This window comes from Myotis yumanensis, unplaced genomic scaffold (genome assembly GCF_028538775.1).
Source record: "Myotis yumanensis isolate MYYU_CA2020_CCGP unplaced genomic scaffold, mMyoYum1.0.hap1 SCAF_3, whole genome shotgun sequence".
In the NCBI taxonomy this organism is placed as follows: domain Eukaryota; kingdom Metazoa; phylum Chordata; class Mammalia; order Chiroptera; family Vespertilionidae; genus Myotis; species Myotis yumanensis.
Window position 1 is genome coordinate 136,886,522 of NW_027223754.1, and position 19,618 is coordinate 136,906,139.

A 19,618-nucleotide genomic window follows, 5' to 3' on the forward strand; every position below is an offset into this window, starting at 1 on the left:
TTAGAGTTCTAACAGATTAATGCTGAGAAAACAAGTTATAGTTAATGTACTTGTTCATTTTATGCTTGGTCTTAGAGAGTAATATAAAAATTATAGCTTCATAAACACTGAGCTAGTGCGCTAATGAGAGATACCGCTACATGAACAATGGTTATATCATTGGATTCAGTTTATCTCCTTATTCATCAGGGGCTTGTTTTATGCGTGTGCACGCAGGAACTGGTTTTTATTGTGACTTTGATGAGCCAGTCTCATGGTGCTACAAATAGGACAAAATGAGAAGTTTAGATCATGTTATTTAGGGGTCAGGTTAATTTTTTTTTCTGCCTCTATATATTGCCCCACCCTTGACTTTTGAGTTGCACTGTATTTTTTCCCACCCAAATTTAAAGTTTATTTCTGCCATGAGCCTTATTCTGCCCAGTTTCACTGCTCTCTATTTTAACACTTTTGGCTACATTTCCTGATGTAGCACAATATGCCAAATGTAAAAGTAGGAGCCAGAAACTGAAAATAGAGGGAGATGCAAACCACCAGGTAGCTTTCGACTATTTCTCATATTTAAAATGCACAGAAACTCTCTTATTGGTTGTGTATCTATTTCTGCTTTATGTAGCCTTCCTTTCCACATCCCTGTTACCCCTTTCCACAGCGCTATGTGGGAGATGTTATAATTATCTCCATTTTGCAGATGAGTCAGCTGAGCTCAGAAAAGGGCAGATAACTTGCCAGAAGTCATGCAGTGATAAATAGCACATAAGGGATTTAAAAAATAAGGCAGAATAACTCCAGAGCCTGTACCCTTAGCCATAAGGCCTTCAGCACAATTATTCAATTTAAATCCATGAAAAAATGCCTAGATTTACTACAGCTTATATGAGACATTGCCTAAGAAAAAATAGCTACCATATAGAGTATGTCCGTTCTCCTTAATTGTGACTAATTTCAGAGAACTGGGAGATTTGGGGACATCATCCACATGGTTTTCACCATATTATACCCCAAGAGGTCCAAAGTACCTTTGACTATTGTACCTGCAAAGGAGCTTGGGTAATAAAAGAACTAAGGCAAGCTATATTTGCAATACCTCTTCAGGAGTCAATGTGAGCAAAATACAAGTATTAAGTTTCATTAGGACCGTAGAAATTGAAGCCATTGATTTTAAACATGAATAATAGTAACTTTGAAAACATGGATAAACCTGGAGAATGTTTTTCTTTCCTTTCTTTTAAAATTCATTTAAAATTATTTTTGACATACAATACTATATTACTTTCAGGTGTACAAATTGGTGATTAGACATATATGTACCTTATGAAGTCATCACCGAAATCGGTCTAGTACTCATCTGCCACCATTCATAGTTATTACAGTACTAGAGGCCCGGTGCACAAAAATTTGTGCACTCGGGGGGGGGGGGGGGGAGGGGGGTCCCCCAGCCTGGCCTGTGCCCTCTCGCAGTCTGGGACCCCTCAGGAGATAATGACTTGCTGGCTTAGGCCTGCTCCCGGGTGGCAGAGGGCAGGCCCAATCCCTAAGTACAGCCCCTGGTCAGGCTCAGAGCAGGGCCGATTGGGGAGTTGGGGCGCCGCCCCCTGTCATGCACAGAGCAGGGCGGATCGTAAGGTTGTGATGCCACCCTCAGTCACGCTCAGGGTAGGGCCGATTGGGGGGTTGGGGCACTGCCCCCTGTCACACTCAAGGAAGGGTCGATGGGGAGGTTGTGGCGCCACCCCCGTCACACACAGAGCAGGGCCGATCAGGGGGTTGGGGCGCTGCCCCCTGTTACTCACAGAGCAGGGCCCATCAGGGGGGTTGGGGCTCCGTACCCTGTCACACACAGAGCAGGGCCGATCAGGGGGTTGAGGAGCTCCCCCCTGTCACTCACAGAGTAGGGCTGATAGGGGAGTTGGGGCACCGCCCCCTGTCACACACAGAGCAGGGCGGATCAGGGGGTTGGGGCGCTGCACCCTGTCACACTCAGGGCAGGGCCAATGGGGAGGTTATGGCTCTACCCTGTCACACACAGAGCAAGGCCCGTGGGAGGGGGGGGGGGGTTGGAGCGCCGCACCCTGTCACACACAGAGCATGGCCGATCAGGGGGTTGGTGTGCTGCACCCTGTCAAACACAGAGCCGCAGGGCAATCAGGGGGTTGGAGTGCCTTCCCCTGTCACGAACAGAGCAGGGCGAATAGGGAGGTTGTGGCCCTGCCCCCTGTCACACACAGAGCTGCAGGGCGATCAGGGGGTTGGAAAGCCGCACCCTGTCACACACAAAGCCGCAGGGCGATCAGGGGGTTTGGGCTCTGCCCCCTGTCACGCCGATCCGGTGCCAGGAGGCCTCGCGGCTCCGCTGATCCTGGTGCTGGGAGGCATATTACCCTTTTACTATATAGGATAGAGGCCTGGGGGCCAGCTGATTTGCCCTGAAGGGTGTCCTGGATCAGGGTGGGGGTACCCACTGTGGTGCCTGGCCAGCCTGGGTGAGGGGCTGAGGGCTGCTTTCAGGCTGGTGGTTGTTGACTGAAGCTTCCAACCGCTCCTTTTTTTTCTCTTTTTTAAATTTTATTCTGGGCCAGCTTTAGCTCTGGCTCTAGCTCTGAGGCTTCCGCTGATGAGCGTTCTATAATCGAAACAATGTATAACTCCAGCTCTGAGATCTAAAAGCTGGTTTCTGGGGTTTTGTTTATCTTCTATATTTGTTACAAAGTTTCAAACTGCCGGCTCAGAGGCCGGCAAGTCAGGCAGGGAACGTTGGAGTCTGCAGTCACTGAAGCAAGCAAGCCTCATGTTCACTTCCAGCTGCCTGGCTGCCGGCCACCATCTTGGCTGACAGTTAATTTGCATATACTCACTGATTAGCCAATGAAAAGGGTAGCAGTCGTATGCCAATTACCATGTTTCTCTTTTATTAGTGTAGATTATTGACTATACTAGAAGCCTGGTGCATGAAATTCGTGCACAGGAGAGGGGGAGGTCCCTCAGCCTGGCCTGCACCCTCTCCAATCCAGGACCCCTCAGGGATGTCTGACTGCCAGTTTAGGCCCGATCCTAACTGGCAGTCGGACATCCTTCTCGAAATCTGGAACCGCTGGCTCCTAACTGCTCACCTGCCTGCCTGCCTGATCACCCCTAACCTCTCTGCCTGCCTGCCTGCCTGTCTGATCAACCCTAATCACTTCTGCCTACCTATCTGATGCCCCTAACTGTTCTCCTGCTGGCCTGATTGCACCCTAACTGCTCCCCTGCCAGCCTGATTGCACCCTAACTGCTCCCCTACTGCCATGATCGCTCCCTAACTGCTCCACTGCCTGCCTCATCACCCCTAACCGCCTCTGCCTTGGCCTCTGCCACTGCAGCTTTGTCCAGAAGGATATCCAGAAGGTCATTTGGCTGTCCGGTCTAATTAGCATATTGCTCTTTTGTTAATATAGATTCTCTACGGCCCTGTGACTATTTTTATAATTGGTGATTTGTACTTCTTAATCCCCTTTACTTTTTTCACCTGTCCTCCACCTAGAAAACATTTCTCTACTTTCCTTAAAATCAGTTATATGGAGGATTTTTTTGTCGATTATGTCAAAGGAAAATAAATTTATGAAGTCTTCCTTGTGCAAAGTATTGATTATATGACAACTACCTAAGTTACATAATCTCCTCTGACCTTCTCCACCACACAAAAAATATAAAGGGCTGAAAACTAGCCATACCGGTCTCTTCCTCCATAATGCCCTATTAAATGTTGCTAAATATAACAGTTTCATAGATTTTATATAGTCATTTTTCTTCTACATATTGTGTTTTCCCCTTGCTATAAACACCTACTTATTGGTCATTTAGAGAAAGTAACAAGCTAGTATTTTCTTCTCACACCTGCAAAAATTTTTGATTGGTGTTAGATTGTGAGAAAGTTTAAAGTAGAATTGCATGTTTTAATTTCCACGGTTCTCATAAACTTGCCCTTTTATCTTGAGTAGTTAACATATGGGTTGAAATAACACACAAAAAAGACAATCACAAAGAGAACTCATAAATGGATACAGGTATGTGTGTTAATTTTGAGTATCACAAAAAAATAGATCAGAAGGGCCCTCCTGTTTGATATTTGGATGAATTATACCTCCTTTGAAGCAGAAAATGGAAGTTTTCAATGGAGTTGAATGAATAAAGTTTATTTAATATATCAAGTAATAAAAATGATAATATAATAACTACATTAATTAAGTACAAAATGTTTTTCTAAGGGTTTCACATGTTTAACCCACTTTATCCTTGTAGCACTCCCACTTTCCCCACTTGACTGATGGGAAAACTAACATAATAAGTAACTTTCATCAGGTCACATGACTGATAAGTGACACACCCAGGGAATCCATTGCTCAGCTTAACCACAGGTGATGTGTCTAAGAAATCATATTCCTATGTAACTCACAAATCACATGTGCTATGACAAAATTGTGTTTAAGGAAGAGCAGAGTTCTTATTTTGTAATTCATTTCTAATCTGTTCAATAATTTATTTTTGCCTCAATTGTGTGGAAAATAATGTACTAGGTATTTATTGTGATGTCCAAGCTGAAAGTTGTGGCTATGTATCACGTTGTCACTACAGAAACAACTGGTCCCCTGCCCCGAAATATGAGTGAATGAAAATCCAACTGCCTCAAGTAATTAAATTGAGGACATCCAAATAAAAGCATCCTAATGTTATACTTGATTGTACAAATATTATAGCAAGTATTTATAGAAACTATTAAACAAGCTTTATTGTTTAATATTTCTACACTAATAAAATATAGAAAAAGGTGATTAAACAAAACTTGTCATTCTTAAAACTCTGATCACACTTAGACAAAGTTATACTTAGAGAAAATAACTTATTCCTGATGTTATTTCAACTTATTCAATTTGATTACTAAAATTGACATGGCTTTTTCTTCAGAATTATCTGAATTAATGAAGAGATAAAGGAAAACCAAAAATGTTGATATAGTTACTATCTCTTAATATTAGAGTTGAGAATTTTTTAATATGTTTTTATTGATTTCAGAGAGGAAGGGAGAGGGAGAGAGAGATATAGAAACATCAATGATGAGAGAGAATCATTGATCGGCTGCCTCCTGCACACCCCACACTGGGGATCCAGCCTGCAGCCTGGGCATGTGCCCTAATCGAGAATCGAGCCTTGACCTCCTGGTTCATAGGTCGACGCTCAACCACTAAGCAACACCGGCTGGGCTCAGAGTACATAATTTTTGTTGTGGTTTTGGAATTTTTTCAACTGTTTTTGTGGCTGAAGATCTCAAAGGATGGTTGTAACGATTGCATAACTTTGAAAAGAAAGCTTTGATTTCAAAAGTCAGAAATAACAAAGCTGAAATCTCATCTCATGGGTCATAAACTAAAACTAAGACCTAATTGTCCTTAATTCAAATTAAAGACCCAATTTAAATCAATTCTTACTATGCCCTCTTATTTTTATCTAAAGGAATTATATAAATGTTCAAATACAGAAACCTGCCACTACCAAAGAAAAGCTTCCCATTCCTGACAAACCTTTCTACACAAGTTAATAAACTTCCTCCAAAGACATTTCCTCAATGATTATAAAATACAATCCAATTGAGGAAAAAGAAGACCCTAGCAGTGAAGAGCAGGTGAAGACACATGTGTATGCATATATGGGTGCTTTCTACTTCAATGCCACTTGTGATTGTAAATAATTGTGCACAATGTTATGTCAAATTCAGATACTAATATAAAGATGTATAGTTTTAGAAATTTAGTTTAAAAATATCCAATGGTGCCATATGTGTGCATGCATATATGACATGTTTCTTTGTATATCTATATATGCTGTGGTCATTTAAAGTGAATTCAAACATAGGATTAATGGCCATTCATATAGTCCCTCAATTTTTTTTTTTTAGTATACTTCTGCAAGCTTTATTAAATATTATACTAAAGTGTGGCTTCCAGAAAAGGTACAATTAGCAGATATTTAGTGGTATCTTAGATTAGTTCTTTTTATTTTTAATTTATTTTCATTTGTAAGCTTAAAAGCCATAGATACACCCTATATTAGAATATCTGTAGGCACATTATCCAGGCTAGATAATTTATATTTATCATTAATTTAAATCATCAAGTACTAAGCATATGTTATGTAGAATATTTTCCTAGGTATTGAAGAGTATTCAGATAAGTTAATTTAAGCTCTTAAGGAGTCTGTTTTATATTAATAAAAATACATTTGGTTTTATTATTATATAGATGAGAGTTCCCAGTTGCACATAAGAGTACAGCTTAGCTGTTTTAATCAAGAAAACATTAATTAAGGTATATAAAAATCTCTCAACTGAGCTTCCAGGCACAATTTCTAGGACCACATTTCTTAGTCTTGTAAATTTTCCTCACACCCCCAGTCCCAGTAACATGCACCCTCTGCTGCTACCTGTGCCAGCAAAACAGATGCCCCGCCCATCACGTTTCCTCACCTCACCCCTCAGAATCCGTCCTGTGCTTGTGGCTCTGATTAGCTAACTCTTAAGTCACATATCTGCCACCTAGTGGTAGCCATGACTGAGAAATGTTTCTTGAATCATATGTTACTGAGACAATAGCATTCAGAATGTGGGGAACTATTAAATATGGAGGGTTTGTTCATAAGATTTGGGGCAACCACGACTGTCAAATCTACAGTACAATTTCACTTTTATCAGCTCCTTTTCCATATTAAAATTCTAGACAACAGTATTACCGACATGTATCCACTCAACAAATACTTATTGTGTATCTATAGATGTCAGGAACTAAGCCAATATTCAAATACCCAGATCATTTAAATCAAGATAAACATAGTACCTACTCTTGTGGAGTCTATATTTTAATGAGGAAACAGAATAAAATTTAGTGAAACTGTTCTTAAGAAATAACACAGCATGATATGTTGTGAAGAAAATAAGCAAGAGATTCAAATAGAGGATTATGGAGGCTGGGAAGAGGAGAGACCTACCTTACATAGAGTATCAAGCAAGTGTTTCTTTGAGAGGGCGATGTTTAAACTAAGACTAAAGAATGAGAAAGAGCTGGTCACATGAAGAGCCAAAGGAAGAGTATTCCAGGCAGAAATTTCAACATATGCAAAGGCTCGGCATATTGAGGGTCCAAAAGTAGGCATATGTGGTTAGAGCATGCTTTGCCAGGGAAAGACTAACACCAGATGATGTTGGAGAAATAGGCAGGGTTACGTGCATAAAATGCTATATAGCCTACCTGAAACTGATTAGATTTAATGAAATCTGGCATGTATCTATAGAATTCAAGAGTAGAATATCATGAATATAATCAGAAGTTGATAAATAAAAGGAAAACTCCTTGAAATATCAATATTTGTGTCATCTTCATACAGAATTTCTATTACAATTATTTTGACCCTCAAACATAACCTCTACCTACTGATTTGTATATGTTTAGAATCTCAGGTTTTTATGTTTCTTTCTGTGTAAGCTTTAGGAAAAAATCTTGGGGAAAAAACTAAATTGTGTTTTTTTTTATTTCCACCCCAGTATCTTCTATTTGGTTTTTTCTCTTGTTTGAGTAACTTCTGCTTTATATTGTACAGACACCATTTGTTAGCCTACGCTTCCACCATCCTCCTGAAAAGCTCTCCTATAAAACCAACTGGTCATGTGTTATTCTTCAATAGCAGCATTTTAATAACTGATAACCCAGTAGCTTTTTTAAAAATTTTTCTTCTCATGTATCTTTGCTTTTAGTGGCAGAACTCCCTCATAAAATAAAATAAAGGTGATATTCTAAGTCACGAAACATTTAAAAAAAAACTTTGTCTGGAAAAAGTCAAAGCATAGAGTCTGTAACATACTGAAACCACTGGACTTCTATCTATACTGGGCTTCTATCATGGCTCCAGTGGCCACTCTGGGTAAATGAAGGTTCTAGACTACTCAATTTAAAAAGTATTTATACCTGAAATTAATATATATATAACATGTCAATTGTAATTAAAAAATAAAAAATGATTTAAAATAAAATTACGTCCTTTAACCTTTTTTCCAAAATGACTATTGCTAATTTCAGTTACTCTATTCCATTTGACTGCATACATTTTTATGATATAATTTAAGAATTAATTGTACATAAAATTATTAGCAATTATCACTAATAATTACTATAGCAACTGGTAATTGTGATTATTAAAGTAATCACTATACAACATGTGATTATCATTACAATCACATTTAAAGCCATGTGATTATTATGTACATTTCCTTCAAATAAAAAAAATTAAATAACCAAATATAAATGTAATTAATTTTGACTTTAAACATTATTAACAAAACCATCATGCATTGTGCAATGTTCTTTAATAATTTTCATATTGGGTCACACATATTACATTGTGTTCTACTGAATCCATACTCAAATGGTTAAATTTTCTGAAAGAATGTATGCAATTTACATTATATTTTTAAATTCAGTAATTTTTCATATAATAGAACTGCAATTTAGTTGATTTCCCCCATCACCTTTATCCCCTCTATGCCCTCTTGCAATGCTATTTAGTTTTAATATATTTTATGAAGCCTGGTTTGGACACAGGTTTGCACTTTTTGCCACTTACCTGTATTATAATCTGAGGTTATCATTAGATATTATGTAAACCTACAATCTTTTAAGGAAGTCATTTTTAGAATTAATGATTCAAATCTGTAAGATAATTCTCTTTTCTGTTAAACTCAACAGCTGTTACTGGAGCATTTGGAGTGCCTTGTGTCACGACACGAAAGGTCACTAAGAATGACGGTGGTAAAACGGCAAGCCCAGTCCCCCTCGGGAGTTTCCAGTGAAGTTGAGGTTCTCAAGGCACTGAAATCTTTGTTTGAGCACCACAAGGCCTTGGATGAAAAGGTACAGTATTGTAGAAGGATTCCTACAATCTTACATGTCAACTTTACTTCAAAAAAGCTATATTTTAAAAAAAAAACTTTACTAAAAATAAAAACTATAGTAATGGCAAAACATTTCAGCCTCACTGTGCTTTTGCTGAGGATTGCAGCAACTGTGCTCCTTGTCTTCATCCATGACACTCCTGACTCCTGAACACTCAGTTCAGAGGAACACCTTTGAGTTATAAGAAAATTATTTGTTATACATGCAACAGGATTACTGTGTGTATATTGGTAATATTCATCACTATGTGAATGTTTTTAATGTCACTGGATATATGGCTTCTGAAGTTAGACTTCTGTTATGGTACATTATGGTCCAACTCCCTATTGCCAGTTGAAATTTAATATTATCATTCAGCTTTTCTCTCTCTCTCTCTCTCTTTCATTTTCTCTTGCCCCACCTCTCTCTGAAATGCATGTATATAGATGCCAACATTAGAGACAACTAATTGGCAAGTAAGCATATCTTGAGGTATTATAACCATACAGTATTTATAGGTCTCTAATATCATAGTTTTGAATATACATTTTTTAAGCCTCTGAAGATAATAGCATAAGGTATTAGTAGAAAAACCTACTTTAGGTTTTTTTTAAAGTAGCCATAAATTTCTTTCAGCTGGTCCTCAGATAGATTCTACTGACATAAGCCAATATGATGATAATATTCTTTGCAGGTTAGTAAGGTTTATGACATAATTTCCATTTTGTAAATTTTAAAGAATGAACATTTAAAAGTGAATAAAGCTTTAGGATTTTGTAAAGTGGAAATTGGGTCACTTCATTGTAAACTATCAGAAAAGTTCTGAGCATTAAAATCCAAACTAGGGATTCTTACCCAGTTATATCTAGGTTTTGACATGAAGGCACACTTGCTCTATTTAATATTTATATACATATGTATTTTTATCATTGGTCTTTCAGATGTTCTTTGAGCTGGGGATTATGTGGAATATATACATAATGATAACTATAGTTCTGTTTTCCAGATAATTAGGAATAAATTATTTTATTTTTTATTTTAGCTCTGAGAGGTGACTTATTTATGAATATTAAATAAATCAAAATGAAAATTACATAATGATTCCTGATAAACATAATATCAACAAATATTGGTTATCAAATCATCATTTAATATATTTAATGTTGTTTCATATTATATCCCCTTTCTTATTACAAAAGTATATTGTTAAGAATCTGCAAGACTTTATAGAATATCTGTTATGTGTCAGACTCCTTGGCAGCTATTTGGCACAAAAAGATAAATAATATATTCTTCTTACAACTGAGGAGTTTATAATTAATACTGCAGATTCACATGACAATAACAGGCACTACTAAGAAGACATGTATAACGCGATACAGAGTCACAGAAAGAATTGTGACTTATTCTGCTTGAGAAAGTGACAAGGAAGTCATGAATGTATTCATAGAGGGGGTAACATTTGATCTGGGTATTAAAAATGTGTCAGGGTTTTTTAAGTGGAGAAATAAAGATACTTTAAACACTGCAGCCAATATATAATATAACCCAGAGGTATATGAAGAACATGGCCTGTTCAGAGAAATTTTTTTTAAAATATATATTTTATTGATTTTTTTCACAGAGAGGAAGGGAGAGGGATAGAGAGTTAGAAACATTGATGAGAGAGAAACATCAATCAGCTGCCTCCTGCACACTCCCCACTGGGGTTGTGCCCGCAACCAAGGTACATGCCCTTGACCGTAATCAAACCTGGGACCCCTTGGTCCGCAGGCCGACGCTCTATCCACTGAGCCAAACTGGTTAGGGCGAGAAAATTTAACATAACTTGAATGAAGGACTTGAGAATGTGTGGTTTGGGATGCTCCCTAGAAGCACCCCACATCATTTAAGTGAGGAATACTTTTATGCAGGAATGAATAGAAAGCAAAAAACAGCATTTAAGACAAATAACCTGATAGATGTACATACATTTAAGAAGAAAATGATTGCTGTACAACTTAGAATATAGAAATAATTTACTATCAGTTCATTGAACTCAGCATAATTAAATGAAGTATTTTAAGTCATGGCCCCGGAAGCTGTAATATGATGTAATAACTCACCAGGTGTGTCTTGCATATTAGTAAGTTTAGGGACAACTGAACTAATTATCAACTAAGTAATGCTCAACAGCTTAAAGGAAAACTGTCATGACTTTGGGCTCTGAAATTGGACAGACATGCATAAGTGTTATCTCTAAGCATCTTCTTATTTTGAGGAGAGAATAATAGCACCTACCTCATGGAGTTGTCATGAGGATTAGGAATGATCTGACATGCAAAGCTCTTAGCTCATGCTCAGCATGTGTCAAATGCTCAGTGAATATTAAATGAATATTACTATTAACATGAGTACCAAGTTTCAGCATTTGACAAAACTGTAGAACTATGTAAAGATATTATCACTGTTGACTTTCATGCTTGTTTTAAATAGTATTTCAGCCCTAACCGGTTTGGCTCAGTGGATAGAGTGCTGGCCCATGGACTGAAGGGTCCTGGGTTTGATTCTGGTCAAGGGCATGTACCTTGGTTGCAGGCTAGATCCCCAATAGGGGGCGTGCAGGAAGGTGGCTGATGTTTCTCTCTTATTGATGCTTCTATCTCTCTATCCCTCTCCCTTCCTTTCTCTAAAATCAGTAAAATATATTTTAAAAATAAATAAATATTTCATTTAGTTATTGAGGAATTAATATGTGCCTAAGCACCTTCATAGACAATTTATCTAACTAAGAATAGCTCACAGCTTCTCATGATGATAGGAATGTGTGAGGAAACAGACATAAAACAAGTAATTACAATATTCTAATTTAATTTATGGACATTATATTAAAATATAGATAGAAGATCAAATGAATATTCAATTAACCATATCTTGAGAGCAAGAAACTGCCAACTTTATCATACAGGGTTTAGAACACCTGAAGAGCTAAATGCAGTATAAAAGCTTGAGCATGCTATGGACAATTAAATGACTGGCAGTCTTTATTACTGATGTCCTTATTCATGCATCCACTAAGCTGTAAGGTAGGATTATTACAATTAGCTAAGACCAACAGTAATTTTGACATCACTCTCTAATATACTCACTAATTCTATAGGCTGGAGAAAGTGAGAAATGTATATGTGTTTTGTATTAACTATTTTAAAATATATATATAGGAGATATATGGCAACTATAGCAAAAATATAAAATATATATGCACTCCCATTAATTTCTGTGATCTAATATAACAGTACCAAAACTGGGTTTGAACTTTTGCTATTTGAAGATTTCCTCACAGTGGTGTTGTTACAAGATGGATAATTCCAAAATGAAATCCTGCCACGACTTCATACTTATTTAAAATGTATGCTTATTACACCAAAATTTCTTTTCATTCTGAAGCACATTTGTTGTATTTAGGGATTTATTTTATTTTAATTCCCAGGGATCAATTTCTGTGGCTTTGAAACATCTTTTGGGAAGAAAAAAATCCCACATAATTATTTTTATAGCATTATGAGGAATATAGATGTCACAAATGAAATTATATATCAAATATGCTATACATACATAAAATATATATTTTGGGGGTTATACTATAGCTCTCTAAACAAGCAAGCAATATATGTTAACATAAAGACTATGCAGGAATTGATGAATTGAATATAGTCAAATAAAAAAAATTAATTATGTTAAGCTTAGAGCCAAGGCTATAAATTGTGTACTTATATTTAGGGGGGAAAAAAACACCAAATCCAATAAGAAGAATTAAGGTAATTATGGCATCCTGCTGATGCTATGCTCAGAGCAGAGCAAAAAGGTGAAAGGCTTGTCAGATGTACTATTTATTTTCCTATCAATGGAGTTTCACCTATGTACACAAGGTAAAATGTTAGTGTTCTTTATTAGTAAATCCTGGAAAAGTTACCCTTTTGTCCTACCTATTGTTTCTTTACTAAGTTTAACATGGTAAATTATATACAGAGAACAATTTCATCTTAATATAAATGTGAATAACAAATAACCTAATGCATTGATATTTATATCAACAGTGTTTACATTTAGAACATTAATTCAAAATATATTCAGAAATTATTTTTATTTTCTTGTAAAGACAGCTTCAGATTTATTACTTTGTGGCTAATGTAATATCAAGTTTTTAATGCTCTTCTAAATTTATTGAGGAGTGATGCTGTTTCTTTAAAGGCTCAGTATAATGGGAATATAAATGTTTAACTTACAAGATAGCATGGTTTCAGCCACTCTTATATGACTCAGATGACTCTTTTAGAATCATTCCAATGTATTAATATATCTTTTAAAATATGGTACCTTAACCTCTTCACAGCAGTCTAAATGAGATCCAATCAATGTTACATATAGTGAAATCATTTACTTATATTTAACCATTGCTGTTCTCATCAACTGGGATTCCTAAACCTTTATCAGAATACCCATACTTATAGTTGGTATTTTAGAAAGTGGGCATAAAACTTTACAACCATCCTTGTTAAACATCAAGCACAGCTACTAAAATTCTTTGTTCATATCTGCATTCCAGATATCAGCAGTCCTCCTATTTTCATGCCTTGGGGGTATTTGCTTCTTTGGCATCTTTCCAAGATGTTCATACAAAAGTATTCCCTAAGTCAGATAATCAAGGAGTTTCTTCCAAGTAGCTCTTGTTCAGTTATTAATCAGAATAAGTTTTATGCATTTTTTAAAAATATATTTGTACTGATTTCAGAGAGGAAGGGGGAGGGAGAGATAGAAACATCAATGATGAGAGAAAATAATTAATTGGCTGCCTTCTGCACACTCCCTACTAGGAGTTGAGCCTGCAACCCCAGCATGTGCCCTTGACCAGAATCGAACCTAGGACCCTTCAGTCCACAGGCTGATGCTCTATCCATTGAGTCAAACCAGCATAAGTATTGTTATGAACAATTGGATATTCGTCTAATAGCACTGATACCTGGCAGTCCATCTAGCATGCCCTGATATCATGAAGTATCTGCATAATCATCTTTGTTATCAAATATCCATTATGTTTATGTACTAGAGGCCTGGTGCACAAAAATTTGTGCACTCGGGAGGGTCCTTCAGCCCGGCCTGTGCCCTCTCACAGTCTGGGACCCCTTGGGGGATGACCACCTGCTGGCTTAGGCCCACTCCCTGGGGGATTGGGCCTAAGCTGGCAGTCAGACATCCCTCTGGCAGCCTGGGAGCCCTCGGGGGATGTCCAATTCCCAGCGGGGAGCAGGCCTAGCTGCAGTCGGACATCCTTAGCACTGCTGAGGAGGCGAGAGAGGCTCCCACCACCGCTGTACTGGCAGCCGTCAGCCTGGCTTTCAGGCTGGCCAAGGCCCCCCAGCAGGGACCCTTACCCCATGAGGATGTGGCCAGCCTGGGTGAGGGGCTGATGGCTGTTTGCAGGCTGGCCACAGCACCCAGCTACCCAAGCTCCCAGTAGAGGCTGGCTGGAAGCAGGTATCTGGTATTTATTTATCTTCTATAATTGAAACTTTGTTGACTTTTGCGGAGGCCACAGACTGCCAAGGCAGGCGGGAAGCTTGGCTTCTTCCATTACTGGGGCAACCAAGCCTCCTGCTTGCTCCAGCTCCGTGGCTGACGGCCGCCATCTTGGTTGGGTTAATTTGCATATAGTCGCTCTGATTGGCTGGTGGGCATGGCTTGGGTATAGCAAAGGTATGGTCAATTAGCATCTTTGTCTTTTATTAGTGTAGATTAGCGATTTGCAGAGAATTTGAGCATAATGAAAATAATTTATGTTACTATGCACTCATATACTTATTTTTTATTACTCAAGATTATTTCAGGATTTAAGTACAGTCAGTCACCTGAATATATATCAGATAACATTATCCTATCTAATAAAGAGGGAATTTGCTAATTGACCCCCACGCTGTCGCAAAAGATGGTGGTGCCCACAGCCAATAAGGAGGAAATATGTTAATTGACTGCTACGCCCTCAAAGATGGCAGCACCCACAGCCACAAGATGGCAGCACCTAGTCCCATCAGCCCCACCGGGGTGGCAGGCATGGCTGGGGGTGGGCCCGGCTGCTCTGCGTGCCTGCTTCTGCAGTCCCCCAATCCCCTCAGCCCCCAGCATCCAGGGCCAGATCGAAGCACAGGCAAGCCTCGGATGGTGGCTACCCATCCACCCAGGGCCAGCCCAAGGCACAGGCAAGCCTCAGATGGTGGCTGCCCCACTGCCCAGGGCCACCCAAGGCTCAGGTAACCAGGACTGGCTGAGGCTTGCACTGCCGGCAGTGGCAGCAGCAGAGGTGTGATGGGGCGTCGCCTTCCCCTGATCGCCAGGTCATCTCCCACCCCTGAGGGCTCCTGGACTGTGAGAGGGGGCAGGCCAGGCTGAGGGCCCCCCCTCCAGTGCATGATTTTCATGCACCGGGCCTCTAGTACAGTATAAAAGTATATTGAGATTTTTAAAAATTTCAAATTAGATTTTAGATTTATAGGACACTAGTGCTTTTTGTTTATTTGCTAATTGGAAAAGGATGCAACTTAAAAATTGTTGTTTATGGCCCTGACCAGTGTGGCTCAGTTGGTTGAGCATTGTCCCATGCCCTGAGAGGTTGGTGGTTCCGTTCCCGGTCAGGGCATTAGCCTGGGTTGCTGCTTAATCCTCAGTGGGAGGTATGCAGGAGGCAGCTGATGGATATTTCTCTTTCATTGATGTGTCTCTTTCTCCCTCTCCCTTCCTCTCTCTCTAAAAAACATTTTAAAATAAAATTGTTTTGTATGTTTTTATCTATTTCATATGTTATCTAACCTATATTCTTCATTAAATCTTACTAAACGTTTAAATTTGGCCTTCACTTACTATGAATCAGAATTTAGAACAAGATGGGTCAATCTCCAAACCCACAGGAAAATCTATCCTCAAAACACAAAAAGGACTTAGTTACAAGGAAGTCTCTTTTGATACAGTGGCACTGTGAGGTGACAATGCATTCATCATATTCCCCCAAAATTAGGACTATAAATAGTGGGAAAATAGCCAACTGTGACTGTCTTTGATAATGTTAATGACGGATTAGCAGTTTAACTTGTATGGGATGTACATTACGGCACATTTTTGGTTTTTCTTTCAGGTAAGGGAGCGACTGAGGGTTTCTTTAGAAAGAGTCTCTGCACTGGAAGAAGAACTAGCTGCTGCTAATCAGGAGGTAACATACCAAACTTTCTCCTCTTCTGAGGTGCAATATCGCTAACATTATATCCCTTGTGTTTCATGTCACATTTATGAAAACTGTCACACAGAATAAATTACATTCTGTATCTGCCACTGAACAAGGCCTGTTGAAACTGGTTGCCAGTCATGTTTTCTCATTTCCGGTGATTCAGATCTGTCACTAAGAGATGAAAGGAGACTTAGGAAGAGCTAGTGACATGCGAACTACTGAGATGGGGATTGAGAAAGGCTGCAGTCAGAATGCCAGTCCTTCTGAGAAGCAAAACTTGGCTCCAAAATTGAAAAACATGGAAATTTTCTGTTAAACTTAGATAATGTTGCAAATGAAGTTAATTCCTTGGAGATAGAAATGTATTTCCCCTCGGGACCTTATTATTCTTATCTTCTAAAAAAACATTGTGCCCATGTTTAGTGGCATCATTGAATCCATTTCATTTTATCTAATTCATGACTTTAAGAAAGTGTTTTATAATAATCTCAGATTTAAATAGCTGTTTTTTCTTTTCCTTTTTTTAACTTTAGAGATATTTATTTATTTATTTATTTATTTAAAATTTATCTTTATTGTTGAAAGTATTACAGAGCTTTTTTCTTTAGAAGATTTTACCTCTTTTGGTTATTAGTGCACAAATGAACTTGGAGTCATTAGACTATATAACAAATTTAAGCTGTGTATACCACTAAAATAGCCCTATCTCTCTCTCTCTTCTTCCCTCTCTCTTTCTCATTCACACACACACACACACACACACACACACTTTATTAATGAGGATATTTTTCCCCAGAACTTTATTCTTATAATGTAAATATTGTTGTTACTAGTAGTGGACATAATAAAATAATTCAATAATTATTGAATTATTTAATAAATCAGTAAAGAAGTGGGAGGTTAATGTAATTAATTATGTATTATCAAAGAATTTATAAGAAAATAATATTCACATTTACACTACACACACAAATTCACACATTTCCAAATCAGACTAAAAATCTTAACCAATACAAACTCCCTGCTCTTTAAAATAAGCTGAGGCAAATGAGCAAGTTTACATATGCTTTTGTTTGTTCCAGGTTTAACAATTTAAATATCAGAAGTAATGGACTTTTAATTACAGGAAGAATGAGTTCCATGGGAATTAAAGGCTAGCAGTGTTAAAAAGCATAAATGGTGGAAAAACAGTTTAAAATATATAGAACAAAAGCTTTTTGGCAACCAGATAGCTTAGCAAACTGGATGGAGAAAAGAACTCCTAAGATAATGGGTAATGACAAGAACTCAGTCCTTTCAGGAGAGAGAATATGTAAATTATCTGCAAAGTGAGTGTGCTAATTCCTAGAGTGTGCAGTAAGAAAATGTTAACTGTGTCTATTTTGTCATTGTTAATTTTGATTTTTGTTTATGTTTATCTTGGGTGAATCAAAATATTTTATTATTAAGGGTAAACAAACAAAAGGTTTGGTGAGTACTGATTTGAAAGTCTTGCTTAATATGACAGTGGTAAAGTTTCTATTTGTCATAAAAAAAGGGGTAGTAGGACCACTTGGCTGACGTATTTATGCTGAAATAAAAATGTTCTATACATTCAAGTGAGGCTCTGAAACTTTGCTCCAGAAATGGCAACTGAAGAGTCCAGTTACATAGCGAAACAGCAGTAGTGGAGAGAAGAGTTTGTTGTCTTTAACACAGTTTTAGCCCTCAAATATTCTTATTGTCTCTTGTAGGCTGGACGGTATATTAGATTGCTTATACTAGGACATAGATTCATTAATTTTAAATCATTAGAATTACTCTCAAAATACTGTAGTTTTTCTGAATGCTTTTGTTTTGTTTTAAATTATTTATATAAATAAGAGGAAAGTAATTGTGTACTCATTATAAACTTTAATATATTTTGTTGTTGATTGTAATTAATTTTCATAAGGCTTAATCTGAATTAAGGAATGCAAAGATCCATTAAAAAAGGTAAAAAATAAAGGTATCTTAGTTCTCACAATAAATAGTTAATAAATAACTAGTGGCCTGGTGCACGAAATTTGTGCACGAGGGGGAGGGGGCTGTCCCTCAGCCCAACCTGCACCCTCTCCAATCTGGGACCCCTTGGGAGATGTCTGACTGCTGGTTTAGGCCCAATCCCTGCGGTGTCACAATCCGGGACTGCTGGCTCCTAACTGCTCGCCTGCCTGCCTGATTGCCCCTAACCGCTTCTGCCTGCCTGCCTGATTGACCCCTTACTGCTCCCCTGCCAGCCCGATTGCCCACAAGTGCCCTCCCCTGCCGCGACCCGCCTCCTCCGTACCATGCGGAGCTGCGGGACCCACAGGCCTCACCATGTGGAGTGGCCGCTGGGCCCCACCTCCACTGTGCATGTGGCCATCTTTGTGGTGGCCATCTTATGACGAAGTTGCACGTGAGGGCCACCTAGGCTTTTATTAGTATAGATTAGTGATTTTTAAAGAAAGAACATAAGAACAAGTCAACTTTTCTTTACAATGCTATTTATATTTCACATTGAAATACTAAAAAAAAATCAGAAAACACAGCTTGACTTGTTTCTCTATAGTAACAGCAACTAGTACAAGAAATTTTTATAAGTAGTCATTGTTTATTGATGATGATACATTTAGAAAACTGACAAAAATCAGTTTAGAAAAATTCATGCTAATGGCAGCTTTAGAAAGGGGAACTAGATAGTTTGGGTATTAGAGAAAGTAATTGAAGAAGGTACTTTAGAAAATAAAGAGAAAAATTTTATTTCAAAAAAGGAAAACTTACTTAAGAGCACATTCTTTTTTAAAAAAAATATATTTTATTGATTCTTCACAGAGAGGAAGGGAGATGAGAGTTAGAAACATCGATGAGAGAGAAACATCGATCAGCTGCCTCCTGCACATCCCCCACTGGGGATGTGCCCGCAACCCAGGCACATGCCCTTGACCGGAATCGAACCTGGGACTTTTCAGTCCGCAGGCCGACACTCTATCCACTGAGCCAAACCAGTTTCGGCTAAGAGCACATTCTTAAGAGTCAAATAAAAATATGTAAGATAGAAGAGAAGCAATCAGTTATTAGAACAAAATTTCTGCAAATGACTAAATGAGCTGGTGGTTGGGGAACATTTCATTTGATGCTTTAGATTTTAAATTAAAATTATGATGTAGTTAGTGTCCCTTATAATTCCTTTTTTTTTTTTTTTTACCTAGCATGAATCTGTTCACATTCTACCTTTTTTTTTTAAGTTTTACTGTTGAAAGTATCACATATGCCCCCCTTTTTCCCCCATTGACCTTTTCTAGCTTTCCCTGCTCCTAGCAACAGATCTTTACCACCCTATTGTCTATGTCCATGAGTTATGCATACAAATTCTTTGGTTGGTCAATTCTCACCCACCCACCTCCCCCACATT

General features: G+C 38.1%; 1 protein-coding gene across 14 annotated transcripts in view; it reads left to right on the top strand.

Moving 5' to 3' along the window:
- PPFIA2 (PTPRF interacting protein alpha 2) overlaps positions 1–19,618 on the top strand; it is a 472,789-nt gene that overhangs the window by 299,089 nt on the left and 154,082 nt on the right. For 12 of the 14 annotated variants that reach the window (XM_070409641.1, XM_070409642.1, XM_070409644.1 and 9 more), the window contains 2 exons: positions 8,766–8,930; positions 16,114–16,188. In XM_070409641.1, the coding sequence (XP_070265742.1) occupies positions 8,766–8,930; positions 16,114–16,188 (240 nt within the window). The remainder of the gene's footprint in view (positions 1–8,765; positions 8,931–16,113; positions 16,189–19,618) is intronic. The other 2 variants (XM_070409646.1, XM_070409652.1) reach the window with 1 other exon arrangement.